This window comes from Mus pahari, chromosome 3 (assembly GCF_900095145.1).
Source record: "Mus pahari chromosome 3, PAHARI_EIJ_v1.1, whole genome shotgun sequence".
NCBI lineage: Eukaryota > Metazoa > Chordata > Mammalia > Rodentia > Muridae > Mus > Mus pahari.
The window spans coordinates 113,803,226-113,827,631 of NC_034592.1; the positions used below are offsets into that span (position 1 = coordinate 113,803,226).

Here is a 24,406-nt window from a genome sequence, read left to right on the forward strand (position 1 = left end):
CTGTCTTGGAAAACCAAAAGAAAAGAAAAAAAGAAAAGTGGTATCTGTTCATTTCAGAGATAATATGACATTCTGTCTTGAAAAAAAGAGAGTAAAGCTTAAAAACTGTTTACTGCCTGTTTTGCCAGAGCTGCAGCGCACACACTTAACGCATCTGCAAGCACCACGCCCTCACCAATACCATTGTGATTCTAGTATTTTGCAGTTTAGGGAGTGTGAAATGTTACCACTTGCTTGATTTGACTTTGGTTTGTTTTCTAGAGAGTGTGCCTCACGCTAGCCCAGTCTGGCCTGAAAGTTGCTGTGTAGCCCAGGCTTGCCCAGAACATGTGGTGGTCTTCCTGCTTTGGCCTAGGTGTTTTTCTAGACACCACTGCGGATCTTGCCTTCCTTTGTATATTAAGCCTCCTGAGTGCTGCTTGTCTCTCCACTTTTTCTTATTAAGAGTCATATTTCTCTCTTTTTCTTGCCTTTCCCTGTGTTTCCCTGGCTCCCCTCCAGCCCCCTGTCCTTCCCTTGCTTCTCTTTCCCTATACTGCTGAGCTAGACTCCCAGACTTTGGATATTTTCTTAGTTTTGACTCAAGACATGCCTTTTCATTTCTCTTGCTCCTGGGAACTCTGATCTCTATCAGGTGTTGGGCAGAGCAGGCGATAGGAAGATTCTGTTCTTGGTACCTGACTGTATTCTTTCTTGTGCAGAAAATGGTTCCTGCAAAAGCTGAAGCCTGAAGGTATGTACCCCTGTTGTTTCTCCCCCTGCCCAACCCCCCCTTAGTAATCAGTTGCTTTTGGCCCTGCCATCAACCTCCACTTTCTTCTCTATTTGCATACTGGTAGCCAGTAGCTCATTCTTTCCCTGTGCTCCAGAAAGCACTAGATAGAGGGCTGGGATAGGTAGTAAAAGCTTTGAATATGAGGGGCAGGGGGCTTCAGTTGGTGCTGGCTATCAAGGGACTTGACATTAATGACTGCTTGTGGTTCTTTACTTCAGTTATGGCCTAGCCTTGCCTTCAGTCCAGAAGTCTATATCTTCTCATTCTGGAGTATATGCCAAAATGTCCCACAGCAGTGCTTCCTATAATCTCAAAAGCAAAAACAAGCCTGGTGTGGTGGCGCACGCCTTTAATCCCAGTACCCAGGAGGCAGGGGCAGGTGGATTTCTGAGTTCAAGGCCAACCTGGTCTACAAAGTGAGTTCCAGGACAGCCAGGGATACACAGAGAAACCCTGTCTTGAAAAAACAAACAAACAAACAACAACCCAAAACAAAACAACTAAAACAGGCTAGAGAGATGGATCAGTGGTTAAGTGCACTTGTTGCTCTTGCAGAGGACCTGGGTTCAGTTCCCAGCACTTACAAGGCTGCTTACAACTGCCTATAACTTTAGTTCTAGACAGTCTGGCATCTTCTGGCCTCTGTGGGCACCAGTGCATGCATATATATATGTGTCAAACACTTAATACATTAAAATAAATAAATTCTTAGAAACAAAACCATTTTGTTCTTTGGAACAATCTATGTTAGCAAAGTATGGAGACACATGCGTGTACTAGGGAGGCTCTCAAGTTTCAGGCTGGGCTACAAAGCAGGAAATTGTTTTTAAAACAAAAATCGAGCCAGGCACGGTACGTAGGAGCTGTAAGTAGGATCAGAGCTGTAGATCGTCCTCAGCTGTGTAAGTTAAAGACTGGTCTGGACTACCCGAGAGTCTGGCCTCAACAACAGAGGCTTGGGGTGTAGCTCTGTTGTCAATGCTTGCCTGGCATATACAAAGTTCTGGATTCATCGCCTAGTGCCGTGTAATCCAGGTGTCGTGACGCATTCCTGCATACCTGAAGTCCCAGTGGTCACCAGGTTGTGCAGAGGGTCTTGTGATCCAATAGAGCCTGGATTACAAAGTGAGTTCAAGGCCAAGCTGGGCTACGTGAGACCCTGATCTCAGCAAAGAACCTATTTTAATTTGTGTCAGAGCCTGAAGAGAGGCCTCAGTTCCCCTTTGAGGACCAGAACGCAGCCTTCAACCTCCCAGCACAACCCAGTTTGGAGAATCCCTCCACATCCTTGGGTATCTGGGGTAAGGGTGGGGACTGGACAGCACGGACTCACCGAGCCTCTCTGTGTGTCTACAGGTCTCCACCAGCTCCTGGCCGGCTTTGAAGACAAATCAGCCTATGCACTCTGCACATTCGCTCTCAGCACTGGGGACCCAAGCCAGCCAGTACTCCTGTTCAGAGGCCAGACCTCGGTGCGTACCCACCTGAACAGTTCTGCAGGTCACCACAGGATGCTGTGGCTTGAGCAAATGACTCATGATCTTCTTCAGAAACAAAACAAAGAGGACAATAAAGCTAGCAGCTTGCTGTGAGACAAACCTAGACACCACTGTTAGAAAAATGTTAGTCCCCAAACATATTTGATCCTTAACCTTATATATTTAGATCTTGCCATTGTAGGTCCCGGTAAGATGCAGATGCTTAAACAGAAGGTACCTACTCTTAAAGCCAAAGCTACAGGCCAGCTGCTGAGACCACCTTGTTCCTCTGCCAGGGCCAGTCTCCTTCCCACTCAGGTTTTTTAATAGATTCTCTCATTTGTTTCAGGTTGGCCTTGAACTTGTTGTGTAACTGAGGTGGACCTTGAACTTTAGATCCTACTATCTTTACCTCCAAGTGGGGGATTTAGTCCTGTGTCATCTTGTCTACTCTGCAACACTCTTGTTCCCCACTACCCCCATTTTTGTTTTGATGTAAGGTCTCTATTATGTAGGTCTCAGTGTCCTAGAACTCATGACCAGGCTGGCCTTCAACTCAGAGCCCTGCCTGCCTCTGCCTCCTGAGAAGCTCTTTCTAGAATTTTATTTTGTTTTGTTTTTTCGAGACAGGGTTTCTCTGTATAGCCCTGGCTGTCCTGGAACTCACTCTGTAGACCAGGCTGGCCTCGAACTCAGAAATTCTCCTGCCACTGCCTCCCAAGTGCTGGGATTAAAGGTGTGCGCCACCACGCCCAGCTCTTTCTAGACTGTTTTGTTTACATAGAATTTTAAAGTTTTGTGGAGTCGGAGGTGGAGGTCAGAGCCTTTCTGTGCTGTGTAGATGTTCTTCCACTGAGCGTCTTCTCCAGCCCAGAGTTTCAGTTCTTCACTTAAGCTGACCAGCAATCCCAGTGTTGCCTGTCAAACCTTAGGTGTAGTCGCTTTTCCTGGGGTCTACCAGACCACCAGTAGCTAGTCAGGCCAGTGCCCGTCTGCCTTCCAGTTTGCTCTGTGTCCCTTCAGCCAAGATAAAACCTAGTTCCCCAGTTGGGGCTGTATAGACACTTTATGTTACTGTTGGGTGAAAATTCTGGATAGTATTAACAAAAGAAAGCACACAGGACACAAAGCAGATTTTTCTCTTTTAACCGTGTGTGTGTGTGTGTGTGTGTGTGTGTGTGTGTGCGTGTGTGTAGGTGTGCGTGTGTGTAGGTGGGTGTGTCTGCTTAAGGTTATGTGCAAGTGAGTACAGGTGCCCAAGGAGATGAGAGGCAGCACATCCCCTGGAGCTGGAGTTACAGATAACGTGAGCTGTCAGATGGTTCTGGGAACTGAACTCTGCTCTTTAGAAGGGCAGCAAGTGCTCTTAACCACTGAGTCATCTCTGCAGCCCCGACAAATCCATCTTAACTATTGTTCAGTGGTTTGTACAGTAGTATTAAATGCATTTGCATTTACCGGGTCTGCAGAATGTTTTTGTTTACAGGTCTGAAAGTACCCAATGGATGAATCTCTTTCCTTCTTCACCTAGCAGCCACCATTTTACTTAACACTTCTAAGAGTTTGACTACTTCACTATTACTTACTTCTATTTTATGCATATGGATATTTTTGATCTGTTCACCACATGTGTAACTTGGTGCCCATGGAAGCCAGGAAGAGCTTTGATTCCCTGGAACTACACTTGGGGAGGGTTGGAAACCGTCTTGTGGGTACTGAAATCAAACCTGGGTTCTCTGCCAGAGCAACCAGTGCGGTTCCTTCTGATCTCCGTTCCAGCTGTGGCTGCCTAACCAGCTCCCAACTCCAGGACATGGTCTTGATTTCCTGTCCTCGTTCTATTCTCGCTCATTGTCTTTGGTGTGCTTGATACACGTTGTCCACAGTGGCTCATGAATTGTCCTTGTGATAGCTGTTGGCCTATAGCATCTGTTACAGGAGGGGAAATCTGGGTGTGCTGTGACCACGGGCTGAGAACGTTGACGAGTGTAGGTAAGGCTCAGGGGCTTCAGTCATAGATTCCCACTAGCAAAAGCATAATTTCCTGTCGTCACTGTGTAACTTGGCACTTACTTAAGGGCTGAATCTCCATTATTTATAACCTCCCTTGTCACTGTCCTGTATCCTCTCTCCTCCCCGGACCTGCCAGTGCTGGGATATGAAGCCAGATACTCTACCTGGTAGGCACACACTCTACCATTGAGCTATATTCCCGGTCATTTTGGCTGGTTTTTGTTTTGAAACAGTCATGCTGCTGCCCATGCTGGTCACAGACTCACCATGTAGCCCAGGCTGGCTTTGAACTTGGAGAACCCCTGCCTCAGCCCGGGGCCTGGGATTCAGGAGCATGCCACCCATGCTCTAGGCTAGTTTGTCTTTTCGTGTCTGTGCTAGTAGGGGCGCTGCCACTGCTGGGGTCTCACGCTGATCTAGTGCTCCACCCTGAACTTCATCCCTGATCCAGGTCAGACTTTTACTTGATAAATTGGCATTTCATGACACTGGTTTGTCATCTTTGTGACACTTTCATGTTCGAGTTTGTGTGCCCCGCCCCCTCCTCCAATAGTCTCACTGCATAGTGCTGGCAGGCCTGGAACTTGCTCAGTAGACCAGGCTGGCTTTGAATTCAAGAGATCTGCCTGTCTGCCCCCGAATGTTAGGATTTCTGATGTGCACGGCGTGCCCTACTGGCCTTGAAGTCTTCTTGCCCTTCTTTGTGCTGCTGCCTCCCAGGAGCTCATTTGCAGGTGTGAGGACTTTATTATAGGCAGTCACTTGTAGCTATCCGCAGCCTTAGTGCTGAGGATACCTAGAACCTGGGGTCTCTACTTCCCAGGTGCGAAAACATAGGCCTTATGCATGCTAGGCAAGCCTCTCAGCTACCTCCTCAGCTCGTGTCTATTTTGAGAAATGCCATACACAGTTCAGGACCCTTACCTTCATGTTAGCAGATTTTTTTCTGAAATTTTTATTTGTTTTTTTAAAGATGTATTTATTGTATTTATATGAGTACACTGTAGCTGTCTTCAGACACCCTAGAAGAGGACATCACATCCCATTACAGATGGTTGTGAGCCACCATGCCGTTGCTGGGATTTGAACTCAGGACCTCTGGAAGAGCAACCAGTGCTCTTAACCTCTGAGCCATCTCTCCAGCCCTTTTATTTGTTATTATGTGTATGTATAGTGTGTGTCTGTGTGGCAGGCATGCCATGTTGCATGTGTGGAGGTCAGAGGTTGACTTTTGGAAGTTGACTAAGTTGGCTTTACTTTTCTTCAGTGAGGTTACAGATTATCAAAATTATATAGAGAGGGTTATCCCAGTATTGAGTACTATGGGCAGTACTCAAATGCAGAGTTCCTCTTCACAAACCCCCTCTGCATCCTTTCTTTGAATATGTGTGCACACACATGAAGATGTGTGGACGCCAGGGGACAACCTGATTGCTGTCCATTTTGTAACATTGGTTGTCTGTTTGCACATTCTCACTATGAAAACCAGGCTAACCTTGAACTCATAGAAAGCCACCTGCCACTGCATCCTTCCATCTTGGGTTTTTTTTTTTTTTTGAGAGGGTTTCTCTGTGTAGCCCTAGCTGTCCTAGACTCACTCTGTGGACCAGGCTGGCCTCGAACTCGCAGAGGTCTGTCTGTCTCCTGAGTGCTTGGATTGTAGGTGTGTGCCATCATGCCTGGCTTTTCTGGTTTTTTTAAAGACAGGATCTGGCTTTGTAGTCCTGACTGGCCTGGTGACTCGGCCATCATCCTGCTTTGACTGCCCAGGTGACAGGCTCGCCCCACCTAGCCCAGTTACCCCTCCACACCGTACTGAGGTGTCTAACAGATTTATAGGCACTGTGACTAGAGAAACTGACTCTAGTCTTCCACGTCTCCAGTTACACACTTGTCCTCCCTCTTCCAGGGACAGATTGTGATGCCACGAGGCAGCCGGGACTTTGGCTGGGATCCCTGCTTTCAGCCTGATGGATATGAGCAAACGTAAGAAGCCCAGATTTCTTCTCTGGTTCATAGGCTTGGGTGGGTACTTTGCCTGTGTGTGGTCATGTGGATATGGATGAGGCAGGCACCTGTCTTCCAGCTGAAGCCATTTCTGCTGGAGTGGAGACGAGGAATCCAGTTTACCAGTCCATGGCAGGGCAGCACAGATATCCTAGGTTCTGCTCCCGGCTCCCGTGTCGTGGCTGGTTGACTCTCATTCTCTGGCCCTGCCTCTCAAGATGTATAAACCTTGTGTTTTATGGGATGACACTAGCTCCATCTGTGCTGGGAGGATGCACGCCTTTGTAGCTCCAGGTAGACACTTGAAACCCATACAGTAGAACATGTTCTTACCACTTCCCATTCACTGCACATTCTTACGTACATAGCCATAACAGGACCAGGCTTCCCAGACTGGCTCCCTTGCCAGTACCTCATGGGGGCAAGAATACTGCAGCAGCCCTGGTTGGCATGTCCTTGCGTGTGAGGAGTGTCCTCTGATGTGCTCCCTGGTGGGTGGTTAGAGAGCACTTGGAATCTAGTTAGATGAGGAACTGAGTTCATTTTTATTCTGCTTCTTTTATGTTCATGGGTATTTTGCCTGTATGCATGTCTGTACATCAGATGAGTATACTGGCCAGAGGTCAGAAGGCACTGTTGGGTCCCAAGGTCTGGTGTTAGAACTGTAGTGAACCAATGTGAGCCGTCTTGATCACTGAGCATCTCTGCAGCCTGGTTTATTCAGTTGTCATTAACTTAGCCACATGTAGATAGTTCTGAAGCTTAAAGGCGGGGTGTGACCTCTCACCTCTGTGGCAATGTCTTCACAGTGCTCTGAGGCTGCTGTTTGATCTGTCAGGCTCCATTGCCTCCCATAAACACTTACCTCATTCTTGTCCCCAGCTTCCGTAAGAACTTAGGACACAGCAGAGTAGTCTCATCTTCTCTTGAAGCCCATTACTATGAATTTAGAACTGTCTGATTTAATGGGCTGATAAGCTGGTGCCCATTGCCTGCTTTTCTAGCTTTCTCCTGGTGAATGGCCATTTGTTTGGGCTCAAACATGGTGTGCTGGGGTCTGTCTGCCCTTTGTCTGCTCACGGGTTCTGGATATAGTTTTTACCTTTAGGGGAAGCCCCACCCCCACCCCCACAAATAGAATCATTAAGATTTGGGCTCCTGGGCTGGTGAGATGGCTCAGTGGGTAAGAGCACCCGACTGCTCTTCCGAAGGTCCGGAGTTCAAATCCCAGCAACCACATGGTGGCTCATAACCATCCGTAACAAGATCTGACTCCCTCTTCTGAAGTGTCTGAAGACAGCTACAGTGTACTTACATATAATAAATAAATAAATCTTTTAAAAAAAAAAATTTGGGCTCCTTCCTATGCAGGGAAGAGGGGAAGGATTGGTTGTAGGAGCCAGAGGGGACAGGGACACCACAGGAAAAACACAGAATCAGCTAACCAGGGTTTATAGGGGCTCACAGAAACTGAAGCAACAAACCTAGACTGTATGGGTCTGAGCTAGGTCTCTGCATATGTTATGGTTGTATAGCTTGATGCTCTTGTGAGGTCCCTAACAGTGGGGTGGGGCGTCTCTGACTCGGTTGCCTGCTCTTGGGACCCTTTCCTTCCTACTGGGTTGCCTCGACCAGCCTTGGTAGAAGGGGATATGCCTCATCTTACTGAAGCTTAATATACCATGTTTGGGTGATATCCCTGGGAGGCCTACCCTTTTCTGAAAGAAGAGTGGATTTGGGGGTGGATGGGAGAATGACTGGGAGGACAGGAGGGAGGGAAAACTTCAGTTGGGATGTAATATATGATAGAAGGATAAATGAAAAAAATTTGGATTAAAAAAAATTTGTGCTCCAGGGTGGCAGTTGAGTGCTTGTCCCCCCAGTACCTGGGTTCCCTGTTTTCTGAGCTGCTTCTCTTTCCTGTTAGGTATGCAGAGATGCCAAAGTCTGAGAAGAACACCATTTCTCATCGGTTCCGGGCCCTGCACAAGCTGCAAGAGTACTTTAGTGTGGCTGCTGGGGCTGGTGACCACTAGGGCCATGGGTGGGGGCTAGGGCAGAACTCCCCAGGAGGCAGGCACTCCTGCGAGGCTTTCTCTGGATTCCCCTCTGCCAGGGGATCCAGGCAGCTCAAGCAGCCAGTTCTTGGAAGAGCCGTTGGCTCTGCATAGGGGAACTCTGGGCCAGTTGATACTAAACTCTTGCCCCGTGGATTCAAGCGTTTCCTTTGACCAGGCATGATAGTGCACACTTTTAATCCCAGAATTCGGGAGGCAGAGGCAAACAGATCTTTGTGAGATCGGGGCCAGCCTGGTTTACATAGTGAATTCTTGGACAGCCAGGGCTACCTAGTGAGACACTGTCTCAGAAACAGACTGAAACAACAACAGCAACAAGTTATTCTTGTAGCCTCTGGCTCTGGGATCCTGGGAAAATTTTGGTTGTTTGCTCTTCTGGTCTGGTTGAGGGTTTGGCAAAGAAACACACAACTTTTGATTTTAGAATGTAGCAAATGTAAATTCTGGAAGACTTGTTTCCAAAATAAATGGTGTGTCTGTTTTGAGCCTTGTCTGTCTTGAGTTTCCTTTCACTGTGATTGGAGCGGTGGTGCTGTATAGGATGCTCATGGCTGGGATATCACTAGAGTTCCTAGAGTGTGAGTCACGGGCTGGCCTCATTTCTATGTCAGATTAATGCTGGGGCGGGGGGTGAGGTGTCAGTGTAGAGTGCTTTACTGAGTTCATCCCCAGAGCCCACATGAAGAAGGAACTGACTGTGACCTCTATATGTATGCCATCCAATGTATCCTGCCCCACCTATACCAGTAAACGTTATAGACCTGTCAGCAGAAGCCCTACAGGAATTCTGCTTAAGCTGCCTTGTACCAAGATGTGCATCCCCTCCCCAGACCATTGCCTGGAAGGAGCGTCAAGGGCCTGTGCATACCCTGTTGCTTCTTGACAGGGCAGGCTATGCTCAGGAAAGATGAGGAAAGAAAGCAGGTTCCTGTGTCCTGGGCAGTGCTGTAGACATTACGTTCCCTCTAGATTTAGGCCCCCAAACGCCATGTGACATCAGGCAGGGAATGTGGGTGAGTGTACAACACCTTTCTTCCCTTCCTGTCCCAGCACTCTGCCTGGTTCCAATGAGCATCCAGGGCCTCTCTGCCCCTTGCCTGATTCTGGGCATGGCTTCCCTTCAGGGTATGCCCACGCTGCTAAGGAAATCCACCCCTCCCGTCATAAATAGGCAGGAGGGGGTGAGTACACAGGCAACACGTTTCTTGCTCAGTCCTTCCTGAATCTCCCCTATGTTACTTGACCCATCCCTATAAACGGCCATGGAGAACATTCTGTACCTGATCCCCCACTGCAAAATTATATGTAGGTCTACACCCTGCATCTATGCACAGGCGTACCACTCTCATCCTAGTGTGTTCAGCCTTTGATTTGCCAGCTCAAGTCTAAGGTGGAATTCCTTTTGGCTTACATTTCTGATTTTGTTTCCCCAGTACAGGGGGCAAATTCAGAGCATCCTGCATTCGAGATATTCTTACAACCACACCCCCAGCTCTGCCAAGGGCTTTGAGCATCTCTTGCCATTCCTGTATCTTCCTAGTGTGCAGGGCTGGTGTCCTAGTATGGAGGCATCATCAATTTTCTCTGTAGTATTATCTGGCATTTACTTTTTATTTTGTGGTGCTGGGAACCAGATCAGGGTTTTGCATAAGTCAGAAATCTAACCCCAAGCTGCTGCATCTACAGCCCTGGTTTGTCTGTTCATAGTTGAGCCAGCACCCACTCTTGGAGGTGACCACACATACATGCATTGGCAGTTAGCCGTCATTGTCCTGTCCATCATCAGAATAAAGGGTTTGTTACACAGAGGTGACAACTCACTGAAGAGATGTGTGTCCGAAGAAGCCACCATGAGGAATTAGTTCTTGAAGGGTGCAAAGGTCAGGTGTTGCTGTGGAATTTGTGGGTGGGGAACTGTATGGTTAGGTAAGGCACAATTACTGCCCACCAAGGTGACTGGGATTATCTGTGTCTAAAAGTGTATAGAACACACGAAAAGCAGAACCAGACACTCCTGGAAGTGAGAATCCCAGTGCTAGGAGGGGCCCACAGGGACCCTTGAGGCTCCTAAAACAATAAAGGCGTTTGCCAGTTGCTGATGGTCTTCCAGAACGTAATGGCATGGACCTATGGTCTTCCAGAACATAATGGCATGGACCTATGGTCTTCCAGAACGTAATGCATGGACCTATGGTCTTCCAGAACGTAATGCATGGACCTATGGTCTTCCAGAACTTAATGGTATGGACCTATGGTCTTCCAGAACGTAATGCATGGACCTATGGTCTTCCAGAACGTAATGGCATGGACCTATGGTCTTCCAGAACGTAATGCATGGACCTATGGTCTTCCAGAACATAATGGCATGGACCTATGGTCTTCCAGAATGTAATGCATGGACCTATGGTCTTCCAGAACGTAATGCATGGACCTATTGCAGAAGAGGTTGCTTCTTTGGCTGATTGGAAAAACAAAGGTAGGGCTGGCCTGGAAGTGTCACCTCCCTGAGAGTCAGCTCCTGTAGTGCCAGAAGCTGCTGTCAAGGCTGCTATGAATGGAGCCTCTGCTCAGCTATGGATCCCGCATGCTCCGTGGCGGAAGTGCCGGGTAAGATGCATCGGTGGATACAGTGCACAAGTGTGGAGGGAACCAACTCTGATTGGACTGGAGGCCTGCCTTGCAGGGAGGAAATTCACATCTGGCACGGGGACCTCAGACGACTTGTGACTAGGGAAGTCAGAGGTTCCAGTGGAGAAGCAAGTGACCGCTAAGGTGCTCACCCACCTGAATTTGCTACCACAGGTTACTACAGTCTCCATCCATTTGGGTATTCTTCTGTTCTGTTTCTGTCAAGGCTTGCCAACCGGTGTGTCCCAGAGACAGAGGAATGACCAGAGGCAGGAGGGTTCAGTAATTCGCTGGAACTGGAGAATAGTCAACATCCAGTTCTCTAAATCATATCACCGGGCTGTGCAGGGCACTCCTCCGCTCACCCCTGGCCACACCTGCAGCTACTTTCCTCATACAGCACACAGCACCTTGCTCTACCCAAACCCTGTCTCCTCTGGGTCTGTTCCCAGGATGCACCCCTTGCCGTGGTCCCTCAACGGGGTGACAGCATATATATGTTGATACTCAACATGGGCCCCTTTAATTTGCCCCACAGCGGGTTTGATCGGTCTTCCTCCAGTCTGGAAGAGTACCAGGGAGGACGGCTGCACGTGAAAGCATAGAAACAAGACTTTTATTCACTAATGTGCACAACTGAGTTCCTTATACAATCAAGGAAATGGGCTCTCTCCTGGGCATCAACTCTTTTATCAAAAGAATATCCACTCTTCTCAGCCCCACCCGACAGCATTTCTGACCCCAAACTAAATGTTAATGGGGTGAGGAATGAGCACACACCTCTGAAAACCACAGTGCCAAGGGGCTTTAGGCCACAAGACAGCGATGAGGATGGGCAGAGCCGTAGCCAGCTCCTACTGCCCCCATATGTTGCCACAGAGCAGGCCTGAAGGATGGGGAGGGTGGTACAGGTCAGGGCCTTTGCTCAGCGTCCATGACATCCAAGTACCTGGCCTCAATGATTCGGGGTAGCAGATTGTAGCTGCGGAGTAGAGAGAGGGGTTAACCGAGTGGTGGGTGGTTATAGCAGGCACCCGCTGAGCCCAGCCCTGGGCAGAGCCCTCCCGACAGCCGCCCAGCCTTGTCATACCGGATTGGAATCATGGCAATCATGATGAGGGGGAAGACCATCTTCATGTAAGGCAGGGAGCTCATGCCGAAGGCACAGAGCAGTAGCAGCTGCAGAATCTGCAGGCCTGTGAAATAGTGGATCTTCCTTTGGGGCACTCTCCGGATGTAGTGTGTGGGTGGGTATGATGTCTGTGGGCAAGAGGCAACCAGGCCGTCAGGGATGGTGGTTGTGTTCCCACACCCCCTCCCTGGTCCGGGCACCCACCTGCTCCTTGAGCAGCAGGGCCACACGCGAGAAGAGCTGGTTGCCGTCCAGGGAGGTCAGTGCAATGTAAAGGAAGAGTCCATACAGCACAGGCTTGGGGATCCACTGCAGAGGGAATGGTAGCAGCAGCAGGGACAGGCCCACCAGGACACTGGCACCCAGCGCCGTCAGCCGAGTCTCCTTAACATTCACAATCCTGTGGGGGCCCAGAGCACAGAGCTACGTGTGGGTGTGGCTAGGGCTACACTGCCTCTGAGCCTCTGTTTCTAAGCCACATCCTTCCCTAGATCACCTGTAGGCTAAGGTTGTCCCCCTCTGACCTTCAGATCCACCTGGCTCTTGCCTTGGGACACTAGGGCCCATCCATACTCACGTTTCATAAATATGCCCATTCTCCACGCGTTCCTCCACTAAGGCCAGCGCCCGCACATGCAGAGGGGAGTGGGGATAGGCGGCGTGGATCCAGGGTAGCCCAAACAGAGACAGCCCCGTATTGATGATGGCAAGTAGCAGGAGGTCCCAGTGATAGGCAGTGCCCTTCACCAGCCTGAAGAAGGTGGGCAGGCACACACGGAGAGAGGCCCGTTGACTGTCAGAAGTCTGGGACCTGGTCCCACCCTCCCACGGCCCTCAGTACCTGTTCTCTGGTGCATTGACCAGGGCCGCCACCAGGTTCTGCTCAATGAAGAAAAGCAAGGAGAGCAGGAAACCAAGACCCATGGCACTGCTGATGGCCTTGAAGGACAGAGAGTGGATCTGCGCCACCTCAAAAAGGCTCTCGCTGGGGTTATACCGGAACTTGCTCACTGCAACAGGGGGCAGGCTTGGCTCATAGTTCCCAGGGAGCAAAGCCACACACACACACACACACACACACACCACACACACACCCCGCTCATCCCTCCCATCCCAACTCACTCTCAATTTCCTGGAAGCCATAGGAGCCGATGAGGGAGAAGGAGAGCACGGCGATGGGCAGGGCACAGTCAGACAGGGTCTCACGCACACACGGGTGCAGGTAGGGGCTGGAGAGCATGGGCGGGCGTGTCAGCGTGGCCCGGGACGGCTGCCCCTTACCCAACCCCGTGCCTGAGCCCCCTCGTCTCTTTTGAGGAGGCCTTGAACTAGAGTCTATATAGCTTAGGCTGGCCTCAAACTTGAGATCCTCCTGCCTCCGCCCCCTAAGGCCTGGGATCAAAGGTGCCCCCTCACCTTTTCTTAAACTGGTAGAGGGTGTAGCCCAGCCAGAGTGTGCCCAACATGATGAGGAGGCTGAGCACCGCTGTAGCCTGGCCCGAGTGTGTGCTGCCGGGGCTGCTGGTTGTGGCCATCTCTATGGGGCTGGTCAAGAGGCTGCCGTTGAGTGCAGTGTGGAGACTGCTGTTGGGGCTTCTGCCAATGCCCAGCAGGCTCACCAAGGAGGAAGTCCTTTTTGTGTGGTAGTGGTGACCATAGTAGTACTTCCAGAAGACTGTGGGACAGGTCAACAGGACTAAGCCATCTGGTATCTGGGAGGTTGTAGCTTAGCTTCTCTTTACAGATACAGGATGGAGGGGTGTCCCGAGGGAGGTAGGGATACTGAAGGGAAGGGGAGGGGCCATAAAGGGAGAGAGGGCTTCTAAGGGGAGACAGAAGGAATAGGAGAGAGCTCTGTCCTTCCCAGTCAACCAGGAGCCACCACTTGTCTGTCTACCTTTTGTCTCCCAAGTCTTGGCTGTACCTGACACACCATCATGCCTGGCCTGGCACCTCTGCCCCATCTGGTCGTGCATGGAGAGGCTATTCCCCTTCAGCAACATATAGGGCTGCTGCTCTGTGCCAGCCATGGCTTCTACAGCATCTTCGCCATGGGAAGAACAACCTTAGCTTGATACCTTCTCCTCTGCCCCAGCAGGCCACAGCTGAGAGCTCCCATCTCCCAAGCAGGTCCCCTTCTGGGCACATACTCACTGTTGTGTTTATTGTTTTGTTTTTGTTTTGTTTTGTTTTTTTGAGACAGCCTTAGCTGCTTAGCTGTCTGAAAACTCGTGTCTGAGATCCTCCTGCCTCTGCTTCCCAAATAGCATTAAAGGCATGCACAGCACCCCTGCCCTGGACTCACTTTTGACCATGCCCTTGACAGCATCCAGCACAAATGTGATGGAAATGAACAGAGCGATGATTTCCTCTGTTGACCTGCAAAGAGGTTGATTGCCTCAGATGTGTGTATGGGTCATTAGTGAAGAGAAGGCTTCCCCCAACCCCTGCAGAGCCCATCCCCATGAAAGAATGCTCAATGGGACCACTCCTAATAAGCCCACCTCTGCCTCTTGGAGAACACACTACCCTGGGGTTATAGGGCTTTGGTATGAGGCTGACCCACATCTCTGGACCTTGTAACCCAGGACCAATCACCTCTTAAAGAGACTCATAAGCAGGCTGAGGTTGAGGAAGGCATAAAGCGCCAGGAAGAAACTGTTCCACAGGCCTGTCCACGCATAGAAGGCGTTGAAGTCCAGGTTGTAGTCATCACAGATGACTCGAATCACTGTATATAACAGGGCAGGATGGACAGTCAGGGCTGAGGTGGGATCCAGGACCATTTCCCTTTCAACCCCACTGTACCCTGAGTGTAGATGGCCAGGGGCGCGGTTGTCAACAGTATCACCAGGGGCTGCCCAGAGAACAGCGCATACAAGAGGCCTCCGATGCTCTGTCCAGCTATGGTCTTCTGCACATCTGCAGAGGTGGTAAGGTCAGAGGTCATCACTGCCCAGAGTCCTGCCTGGCACATCCCTACCACTCCCAGCCCCTCACCGATGGCCCCGTTAGTGTTCTCATCGTTGAGGGATCCAAAAGCAATGGTCGGTAGGAGGCAGGCGAAGTAAAGGAAGAGTGTGGTGGTGACATATTTGCCCACGCTCTTGCTTTTCCCAATGATGCCTAGGAATACAAGACAGACAGCATTTGCCAGGGATGCACAGCAGGCACACACATGTGGCCTGGTGGCCTGAAAGGCTGAGCTCTGGCTGGGCACACACCGTCGGTGAAGTCCAGTGGGTACACAGGAAACCTGCGCATGATGTCCATCCAGATGCCCTTTCCAAAAGGGAAAAAGTCCTTGCATTTCGGGGGCTGGAGGGAAAGATAGACCGAGTTAGCCCTGGTTGGCCCATGCCCCTCCCACCACGCCGCCTCTCTCCTGTACCTGGGGGTGTCTGTGAGTATGGAGGGAGCTCATGCTGTGCCCTGTGGCTCTTGGCATCATCATGGTGAGCAGCTGTCTCTGATGCACCAGAGCCTCCTTGAACTCTTCCTCTGTGCGGGTCTTCAGGAGCTTCTGGCGGAAGGTGATGTCTGAGAACATGGTGGCAAAGGTGCGTGCCACCTCCATCGCAGTCTTGGTGCTTTTCTGGGAACAGAGGATGGATGGTACAGGCACACCTGCAGCTCTACAGCAGAGGACACCCTGTCTTTGCCAAGTGAGGTCACGCACAGGCAGCTGGTTCCATAATCTCAGGCATTAATGCACCTTGTCACTATTCCCCCTAGGCCAGCAAGTCCCCAGAACCACTGTGGATCTGGTGGTTTTCTTTCCTTTTTGTTTGTTTGAGATAGGCTCCCACTCTGTAGAGCAGGCTGGTCTACAACTATGGCATTCTCCATACCTTGGCTACCCAAGTGTTGGGATTACAGGCAATGAGCCACCATGCCTTGCTTAGTATTTTCTCATAATTCAGACACTAGCATTGTCCTAGCAAGAAGGATTGAGGACTGGAGAGATGGCTCAGTGGTTAAGAGCACTGACTGCTCTTCCAAAGGTCCTGAGTTCAATCCCCACGTGATGGCTCACAACCGTCTGCAATGTGATCTGACGCCCTCTTCTGGTGTGTCTGAAGACAACTACAGTGTACTCATACATATAAAACAAATAAATCAGAAGAAGGAGGAAGAAGAGGAGGAGGAGGAGGAGGAGGAAGAGGAGGAGGAGGAGGAGGAGGAGGAGGAGGAGGAGGAGGAGGAGGAGGAGGAAGAGGAGGAGGAGGAGGAGGAGGAGGAGGAGGAGAAAAGCAGCAGCAGCAACAACAACAAAGATTGAGCACCAGCAAGAAGTCACAATGGAGCCCAACACATCCCTAGCCACATCTCAGCAGGCCAAGGTGTATTCTGGTTTGTCTGACTCTGAAAGGGGTCCAGGCCCATCAGACCTTATTCTCTTACCTGACATGGTCAAGTGTTACAGTCTGGGTATGAAATGTCCCCTAAAGACTCATGCATTGAAAGGCTTGAACCCCAGCTGATGGGTGTAGTCACTGGGGGGCATTAAGTGGGTTCTGAGGACTCTGACCTCATTATGTAGTCACAGTCTGACACAGTTACAATTCCAAGGCATGACTGAGAAGTAGTGGAAATGACAATGAGGGCCTGGTCTGAGGAAGTAGGTTATTGGGAAGGACTCCTTAGAAGGTTATATCCTGTCGCAGAACCCTCCCCCCACTTTCTGTTAGGTGCTGGGGATCAAACTCTGAGCATCACACATGCTGCGCCAGCCTGCTGCCCCAGAGCCAGAGCCAGCTTCTGGGCTGCCATGAGGGCACCCCTGCTCTGTTCCCCCAGAACAGTTCTTGCCATCACGATAGCCAGCCAAGGGGTAAGGCCTCAAGCCAAAGTAGATCTCCCCTTCTTCAAGTTCATCACAGTGACAGCTAACACATGGCTTGTTCGATCCCTCGCTCAAGTCTCAGGAGGCCCCTCTGTCAGACTCTGAGCGACAGGCCGGACTGTGCCTACTGTGTGTCCACGCTGGGCGGACTGTGCCTACTGTGTGTCCATGCTGGGTGCGGCCTGACTTCCTCAAGGCAACTGTTCGGGCCACACTGCCAGCGCCACTCCCTGTAACTCAGGAGGTGCTCTCTTTTCTTCTAGCACAGAATATTACAGGAAGCATATCCATAGGACTACTGGAGCAGCCCCCCTATTCCTGGTACCCCAGAAAATCCAGAGAAGGCAGCCTGCACCAGAGTCATCAAAAAGCTAATGAAAAATGAATGCTGTTGGGGATGGAGAGATGGCTTAGCGGTTAAGGGTACTGACTACTCTTTGAGGGGACCCAGGGTTCAATTCCCAGCACCCACATGGCAGTTCACAGCTGTCTGTGACTACAGTTCTAGGGGATCTGACACCCTCACATAGATAGGAGTGCAGACAAAACACCAATGCATATAAAATAAAGAATTTTTTTAAACAAATTTTTTAAAAAAAGAAAAGTGGGTGTCCTGGGAGAAGGTCAGCACTGGGAAAGCAAGAGGATGTGGAGTTCAAGGCCAGCCTCCAGCCTGTTTCAAAATAACTAACAAAGGGTAGAGGTGTGGGTCCGTGACAGAGCACCTGCCCAGCTATGTGTGTGTGTGAGGGCCCTGAGGTCCATCCTCAGTGGGGAACAATAGAGAACACCAGGAGCAGAAAGCTGGTCAAAGTTTAACTATTAAGGCCTGTCTATGGCTTTGGGCAGGGGGCTTACAGTTTCCATTCAGGAATTTAAGCCTTTTCCTTATTGGGAGAACTCCCAGACTGGACCAGTTTCAGCCCCCCAAAAGGTAGGGCCCAAGGAATGAAGGTCCTTGTACCTCATACCTAAAGGAGGAAGGCTGGTGGGAAGCCAGCCAAAGAATGCCCCCGATGCATATAGTCATTATACTGGACATGAATCTAGGGCCTTGTACATGCTGATCCCTGCCACCAAGCGACACTGCCAGCCACCTGAATCAGTAATCGTAACAAAGCATTTCTTTTCAGTAGGAAAGCCAATCTTTGGGGCATTTCCAGGGAAATTCTGATGCAACAGGGACTTTGCAAGAACATTTCTAAGACACATCAAACAGACAGGAAGAGCAGGTATGAGGCAGTCTGTAGCAATGTTCCCAAGGAAAGGGCAGAACAACCTGGGGCCCTGCCTCACAAGGCACCAGAGATTGAAACTCACCATCTTGGGTGGGGCCAGCACCAGGATGACAAAGCGAACCTCACAGGAGTTCTCCCCCCAGTTCTGTGGTCGAACCAGGCGGCTGATGCACACGTGCCGTTTCTGTAGGGTCTTCATGGTACAGCTGCTCAGGAGAGAAGAGCCAAAGGACAGTTGCCACCCTCAGGAGCAGAGGCTCCTGCCACCCTGACAAGCCCATGACAGGGGTTACCAGGGGAAACAGACAGCAGGAGGGCTGGAGAGACAGCTTAGCAGTAAAGAGCGCTGGCTGCTCTTGCAAGGGAGCAGAGTTCAATTTCCCGTACCCACATGGCAGCTTACAACGCGCCAGGAACTCTGGCATCTGTGGCATGCATATGGTGTACGCACCACACCCAAACACATTAAAACAGGAGATCAGATGGGACAGAGGGCTCGCATCTTGTCTTCCCACATTGCAGATGCCATCACAGTTGTGTCCCTTGGGTCAAGGCCAGTTTCTCCAGGGACATGAAATACCTGGGCTAGCTCCGGATAACAGTAGGGGACCAGGCATGGTAGTTGTAGGATGGCAACTCACATGATGCAGAGCCAAGACTGCTCGTACTGCACCCCTCGGACAGTGGCGGTGACTCCCTGGATGGTATCCGACAGCAGGTGGACTGAGAGGAGGATACGGGAGAGTCAGCTGCTGTAGCCAAGCCATCCCGTGGCAGGCCAGGGAGACCGGCCTTACCTTTGCTCTCCATGGGGGCCCCAGCATCGGTAAAGAGCTTAGCCATGAGCAGGTCCAGGTCACAGTCAGGCTCTGCGTGGTTGGGGTCCAGGGCAAAGCGGTTTAGCATAGTTCGGAGCACATCATCCAGGGAGGTAGCCGTCTCATTCAGGATGATGCTGGCCTGGGCCAGGAAGCCATCCAGGTCCCGGTGTGCACGGACCTCTTCCTCGAAGTTCTTTAATTTCAGATACTGTAGGGACCCCAGGTACAGAACCACACAGGCTGTTAGACTCTTGTTTTGATGTCCCCTACCTTCCCTCCACAATGGTCTATGAATATTCCTGCTCACCAGGAACCATATCCAGGAGAGAAGGCTCAGGCTTAGGCAAGTTTGAGATCCCTGTTTATGAATGCCCAGGAACATGGGGACAACATAGCAGATATAAGGGAGTCAGATCTCTCGAACCCCAACTGGAGACCCAAAACATGCCTCACCTTGCGAGAGGTGTGTAAGAGCACGCAGCCACCAGTTGCAGCTTCTATGTCTAAAGGGGTGGGAAGAGAGCTCAGTAGGCTGCCCCACCCTCTCAGGGCTCCTCAGCAGAGCAGGGGGCCGTCTACCATCCCCATACCAGATTTGGAGGGCTGCACTTCAAGGTTGACGTTGACAAAAAACCGGATGCTCTCGCCAGACACAATGGAGGAGTTGACGGTGTCAAAGACCTCATCCCCCAGGCTGTCTTCCCGGACTTCAGGGTTATCCTCCATGTTGTTCTTGAAGCATCCCAGAGTGCTGGCTATCACCAGGAGAGACCCTCTATCAGTGCTTCCATAAGAAGGGGCTCTCAGCCCAAGGCAGGTGCCCATGCTCCATCTCCTGAGTGCACCCCCGGATGGTAAGAGGCCTCCCACGGGTCAAGAGAACTTTGGTTTAGGGAGGCAGAGTGGCTGGTCCTGCCTGGCCCTACTCTGAGCGTAGCAGCTGGCTCATAGAGCTGAAGCCCCTGCCAGGTGATCGTTTGTACCCCCTTTTCAACTTTAAGAACCAGGACTCTGGGGGCTGGAGAGATGGCTCAGTGGTTAAGAGCATCGTCTGCTCTTCCAGAGGTCCTGAGTTTAATTCCCAGCAACCACATGGTGGCTCACAACCATCCGTAACAAGATCTAGCGCCCTCTTCTGGAGTGTCTGAGGACAGCTACAGTGTACTTACATATAATAAATAAATAAATCTTTAAAAACAAACAAACAAAGAACCCCACGGATCTGTACTATTCTGACACTTCAGCTTGAAAACAGTAATGTCGGGTCAGGTGGCACGTCTAATCGTAGCATTTAAGAAGCAGAGGCAGACAGATCTGTATGAGTGCAAGGCCAGCCTGGTCTATATAACGTGCCTATAATATAAAGCTCAGGAGGCTGAGGCAGGAGCGTCAAGAGTTTAAGGCTAGCAGGGGCTACACAATTAGGCCCAGTCTAAGAAGAAACAAAAGCAAAAAGCAAAAAGACACTCTGTGCAAGAGGCTCATTCCTCAGTCTCACTCAGGAAGGCTAAGGCAGGAGGATTACATGAGTTCCAGGCCAACCTGGGCTTTAGTATGACTCTATTTCAAAATATAAAAAAGTTGGGCTGGTGAGATGGCTCAGTGGTTAAGATAAGCACGGGCTGCTTAATCATGAGGCTAGGAATTCAGATCACATGCAGCACCAATGCTGGGCAGCTCGAAAATGCTAACTGTAGCTCCAAGGGAGCTGACACCCTCTTCTGGCCTTCTATACACATGCACTTAACAAACACATGCTCAAATAGTCTGTATTGGTTCTGTGTGTGTGTGAAAACAAACAAACAAAAAAAGACTGCTTTCTTCCAGCTTTCTCTGGCTGGGAACCCCAGGGAGATGAAGCTACCTCAGATCCGAACGAGCCCCACCTCCCTCGCCTCATTGGTGCAGGGCTTAGAGCCTTCCCTCCTCCCAGGGAGGGCAGGTAAGACTGAAGGCAGAGCATCAAGGCTGAGACTCAGCTCGGCAGTTGAGTGAGACCCAGGAGGCAAGACAGCCTGTGAAAAGCCGGAAGATGGAAGGCCTCCTTAGTCGACTTCCATCATGCCCTTTCCAAGATGCAGCAGGACGGGTTCTATAAAACATGAAAATCTCGCTTTTCCCTGTAGCCCTGGAAAAATAATCACAGCCCAATCCTGCCTCTTATTCTTTCCTTAGGCCTTGGTGCCTCTGGTCAGTTAGACTGACTCCATCTCTCCTTGGGCCAGACAGCTAGGGTCATAGACATGCCCGCTCTTGTCCTGTAAGCCAGAGAATGTCTCTCCCTCCAGGGTCATCGTCGGGCTCATTTAGAGTTCTCTTTCCCAGCAGTCAGAACCTCTTTCATACTGCAGTATAGCTCCACATCTGCGGGCACTTTTAGGAAAGAGGCCGTTGTAATCCAGACCCCACTAATGGCTGGCACACACCTGCACAGGGACAGGGACAGGTCAGTGGCATGCCCACACCTGCCAGATGGTGACTCACCCTGACTCATTTGCACCCCTGCCCTTTAGCTTCCTCTGAACATCTCAGGCCTTGTACCTAGATATCCCGAGGTGACCTGGTGATCACCCACCCGCAGGCCTGGAAAATCATTGAGCCAAAAGAATTCCCCCCTGCCTCTAGTGTGGAGGCCATGGCAACCACCCCCTTCACGTCGCCGGGCTGGGAGGGGAGCCAGGTAGCACAGGTTGGTTGAGTAGGCGAGAGGTTCAGATGTTCGACATTATCCTTAGCTACACAGTGATCTAGAAGCTAGCCTAGGCTACGTGAGACCCTGCCAAAATTATTAAGTAAATCCACCCGGCTCCTCTAGCAGCCAGGCTCAGTCTCTCTTCTGCTGCTGCTCCCTGCCTGGTGCATCGTTCTCTTCCTTTTCTTAGGCTTGGCTCTCAGACCTCCTAGGTCTCCTGCCATGCCGTTCCAAGGAGCATAGACATAAATCTAACCTGCCAGCTACCAGCCTGACTTAAAGAGCCCTCACACCCAGGGGATCTGGGTAAAAAAACATTGCCAGCATGCGACTAAACAACATGGGAAGGCTAGGGATGCAGCTCTGTGTGTAGAATCTGTGCCTAACCTGCATGGAACCCAGACTTCATGCCTGTAAACCTGGTTTGGTGGTTTCTCTGAGTAGCCCTGTCTGTCCTGGAACTCACTCACTTGGTAGACCAGGCTGGCCTCGAACTCAGAAATCCGCCTGCCTCTGCCTCCCAAGTGCTGGGATTGCTTGTAATCTTAATATTTGGATATAATTGAAATTCAAGTTCATATTTGGCTACATGGGAAGTTTTAGGCCAGCCTAGGCTACATGAGGTTTTTATCTTTTTTTCTCTTTCTCAAACAAAATCAAATGAGAGAGAGAGAAACAAAGGGTAGACGGATAAGCAGCATGGAGCCAAACGCAGGGAAGGAGCTAGGCAGCTGAAGCAGGGACAATTGCAGCCTCTCTCTCCAGGACCAAATGAGGCCCGACAGGTCAAGGCATAACATAGCATGTAGCCTAAGCTGGCCAGATATGAAGGGCCCGGGGAACACTAAGCCACAAGAGAAAACTGCAAGCGGCACTGGTAAGCCATCTGCCCTCCCAGGACCTCCACACCCCTGCTTGCTTGCCTTTGGCCAGCCTCATCAGCTGCCTACTGGGCAAGCCACATGGCCTTCGGACAGGTGGGAGCTAGCCACCCCAGCACTGGGCTACGGACAAGTGGCTCTACCCGGCGTGCCTTGGTAGGTACACAGGCTGAGTTCCCCCGATTTTCTAGATACACACCTGAGAAGTATTCACCGGAGTCCTGACAGTGTTCATTCTGTGACATGGCCCAGGGACAGTTTTCTACAAAAGAAGCCAAAGATTAGTCACCAACCCTGTGGATCAGCCCTGGATAGCCTTACTTCACCCCATGCCTGCTGATTCCTCATCCTTCCTAGGAACACATACAAGCCTACTTTGAGAGGTGGAGGTCACTATGTAGGGGGGCCTGCAGTATCTGGGAAGACCGACCTTACTCTAAGGTATTAAATTCCGTAGTCTGTCTACCATGGGCTTCCTATGCGTGCAAAGGATGTGAAGAGTACTTTCTCAGGTCATGTCATCACTAAATTATCATCAGTACTCGGCTCATTAACCCAAGCGTCTCTGACTGAGCCCCATCCAGCTCTGGTGGAAGACAACTGGAAATCGCCTCCTCCCTGGATCCAGCCCAGCCTTGCCCAGCACTTTGTGGTGGGGGTGTGTCCATGAGCTTCTCCTCAGATCTGCCCTGGTTGCCAAGGGCCACACATGCTCATCTCAGAGGCAGTTCTTCCGATCTCTTCAATGGCCTAGGGGTCACCCAGGGGACCAACCCAGTAACTGCCTCTATCCCAGGGTTGTACTGTGTCCTGCGATGCCGGAAAGAAGGGGTAGAGTGGGTAGGCAGAACACACTGAGATTGGAGGTACTATCCGGGATGTTTGTGCAAGGAAGGACGCACGGGAGGAGGGGCCTGTACGAGAAAAAGATGTAGTCCGCACGCAGCCACTGAGAATGAGTAGATGGGCAGGATTTGGAGGCGCTTGGGGCGGTAGCTAAGGGGAACAGACCACACCCACATGCAGGTGAGTGGCCGGATACACCCGGCTCTGTTGAATCGTAACTCTAGGCGGCCGCACGCAATCCAGTGCTGAGGACACCAAAGCGCCACCCAGCCCGTTTCGGAGCTCCCAACCCTTCCCTCCGCCGGTTACGTTACATCTTTCGTTCAGTTGCTGAGGGTGTGTGTGTCAAGACGGCGAACGCAGAACAAACACGGACAGGATGCCCACAGTGTCCCAGGCCGCCCCTTGCCGCGCGCGCACGCACTGGCATTCGGACCTCTTTTGGTCAACCCCTCCGGAGGCGCGAAGCCCGCACAGCCTCTTGCCCACCCAGGCCTAAGAGGCCGGCGCTGGCATACACGCCTGGCGTGGCCATGGCCCGGGCTTCTCAATCAGGACTCCGTGGTTCCGGGCGGGCTCGCAGCCGGAGCCGGCGACACTCCTGCGAGCCGCGCCGCGCTCCTAACCGTGAGGCATGAAGCTGCTTCCAGCCGAAGTCGCGCCCTCACCCGCGAGGTCTGTTCTGGATCCGCCGCGGTTCGCGTGCGCAGGCCTGAGAGTCGTGGGGTGCTGGCCTGGGAGGGACCACGAAGTTTCGGAACAGTGCAGGGCCACTCACCGGAGCCCGGAGGGCAGGGGCGAGCCGGCTTTAAAAGCTTGGAGGAACTCCGCCCCCATCTTAGCTGAGCGCCACTGCCAGCCACGCCCTCGGGCTGCCTAATCGCCCCCAACCCTCCCTTGCCGCGCCCCTTTGCCCTCGCCACGCCCCCGACCGCCAGGGCGGTCCCCAAACCCCGCCTACGCCTCTTTCT

The 24,406-nt window shown here is 51.3% G+C and overlaps 2 protein-coding genes across 2 annotated transcripts in view; one reads left to right on the forward strand and one right to left on the reverse strand.

The window, feature by feature from the left end:
* Positions 1-8,836, forward strand: part of Itpa (inosine triphosphatase) — a 13,904-nt gene extending 5,068 nt beyond the window's left edge. Inside the window, exons 5-8 of the mRNA XM_021194146.2 lie at positions 702-733; positions 2,132-2,247; positions 6,176-6,252; positions 8,201-8,836. Of these exons, the coding sequence (XP_021049805.1) occupies positions 702-733; positions 2,132-2,247; positions 6,176-6,252; positions 8,201-8,309 (334 nt within the window). The 3' untranslated portion in view covers positions 8,310-8,836. The remainder of the gene's footprint in view (positions 1-701; positions 734-2,131; positions 2,248-6,175; positions 6,253-8,200) is intronic.
* A 2,732-nt stretch (positions 8,837-11,568) lies between these two features.
* On the reverse strand, positions 11,569-24,204 carry Slc4a11 (solute carrier family 4 member 11). The gene is made up of 20 exons (XM_029536445.1): positions 24,104-24,204; positions 22,789-22,851; positions 19,607-19,771; positions 19,470-19,519; positions 18,993-19,224; positions 18,837-18,918; positions 18,278-18,401; positions 15,503-15,706; positions 15,336-15,429; positions 15,112-15,237; positions 14,920-15,033; positions 14,710-14,842; positions 14,417-14,490; positions 13,528-13,786; positions 13,234-13,340; positions 12,953-13,121; positions 12,689-12,862; positions 12,316-12,511; positions 12,070-12,239; positions 11,569-11,961 (listed from the first exon to the last, which is right to left on the reverse strand). The coding sequence occupies exons 2-20, from the start codon at positions 22,832-22,834 to the stop codon at positions 11,892-11,894; spliced, it is 2,589 nt and encodes an 862-aa protein (XP_029392305.1). The 5' UTR covers positions 22,835-22,851; positions 24,104-24,204; the 3' UTR covers positions 11,569-11,891.
* Between the last annotated feature and the right edge of the window lie 202 nt (positions 24,205-24,406).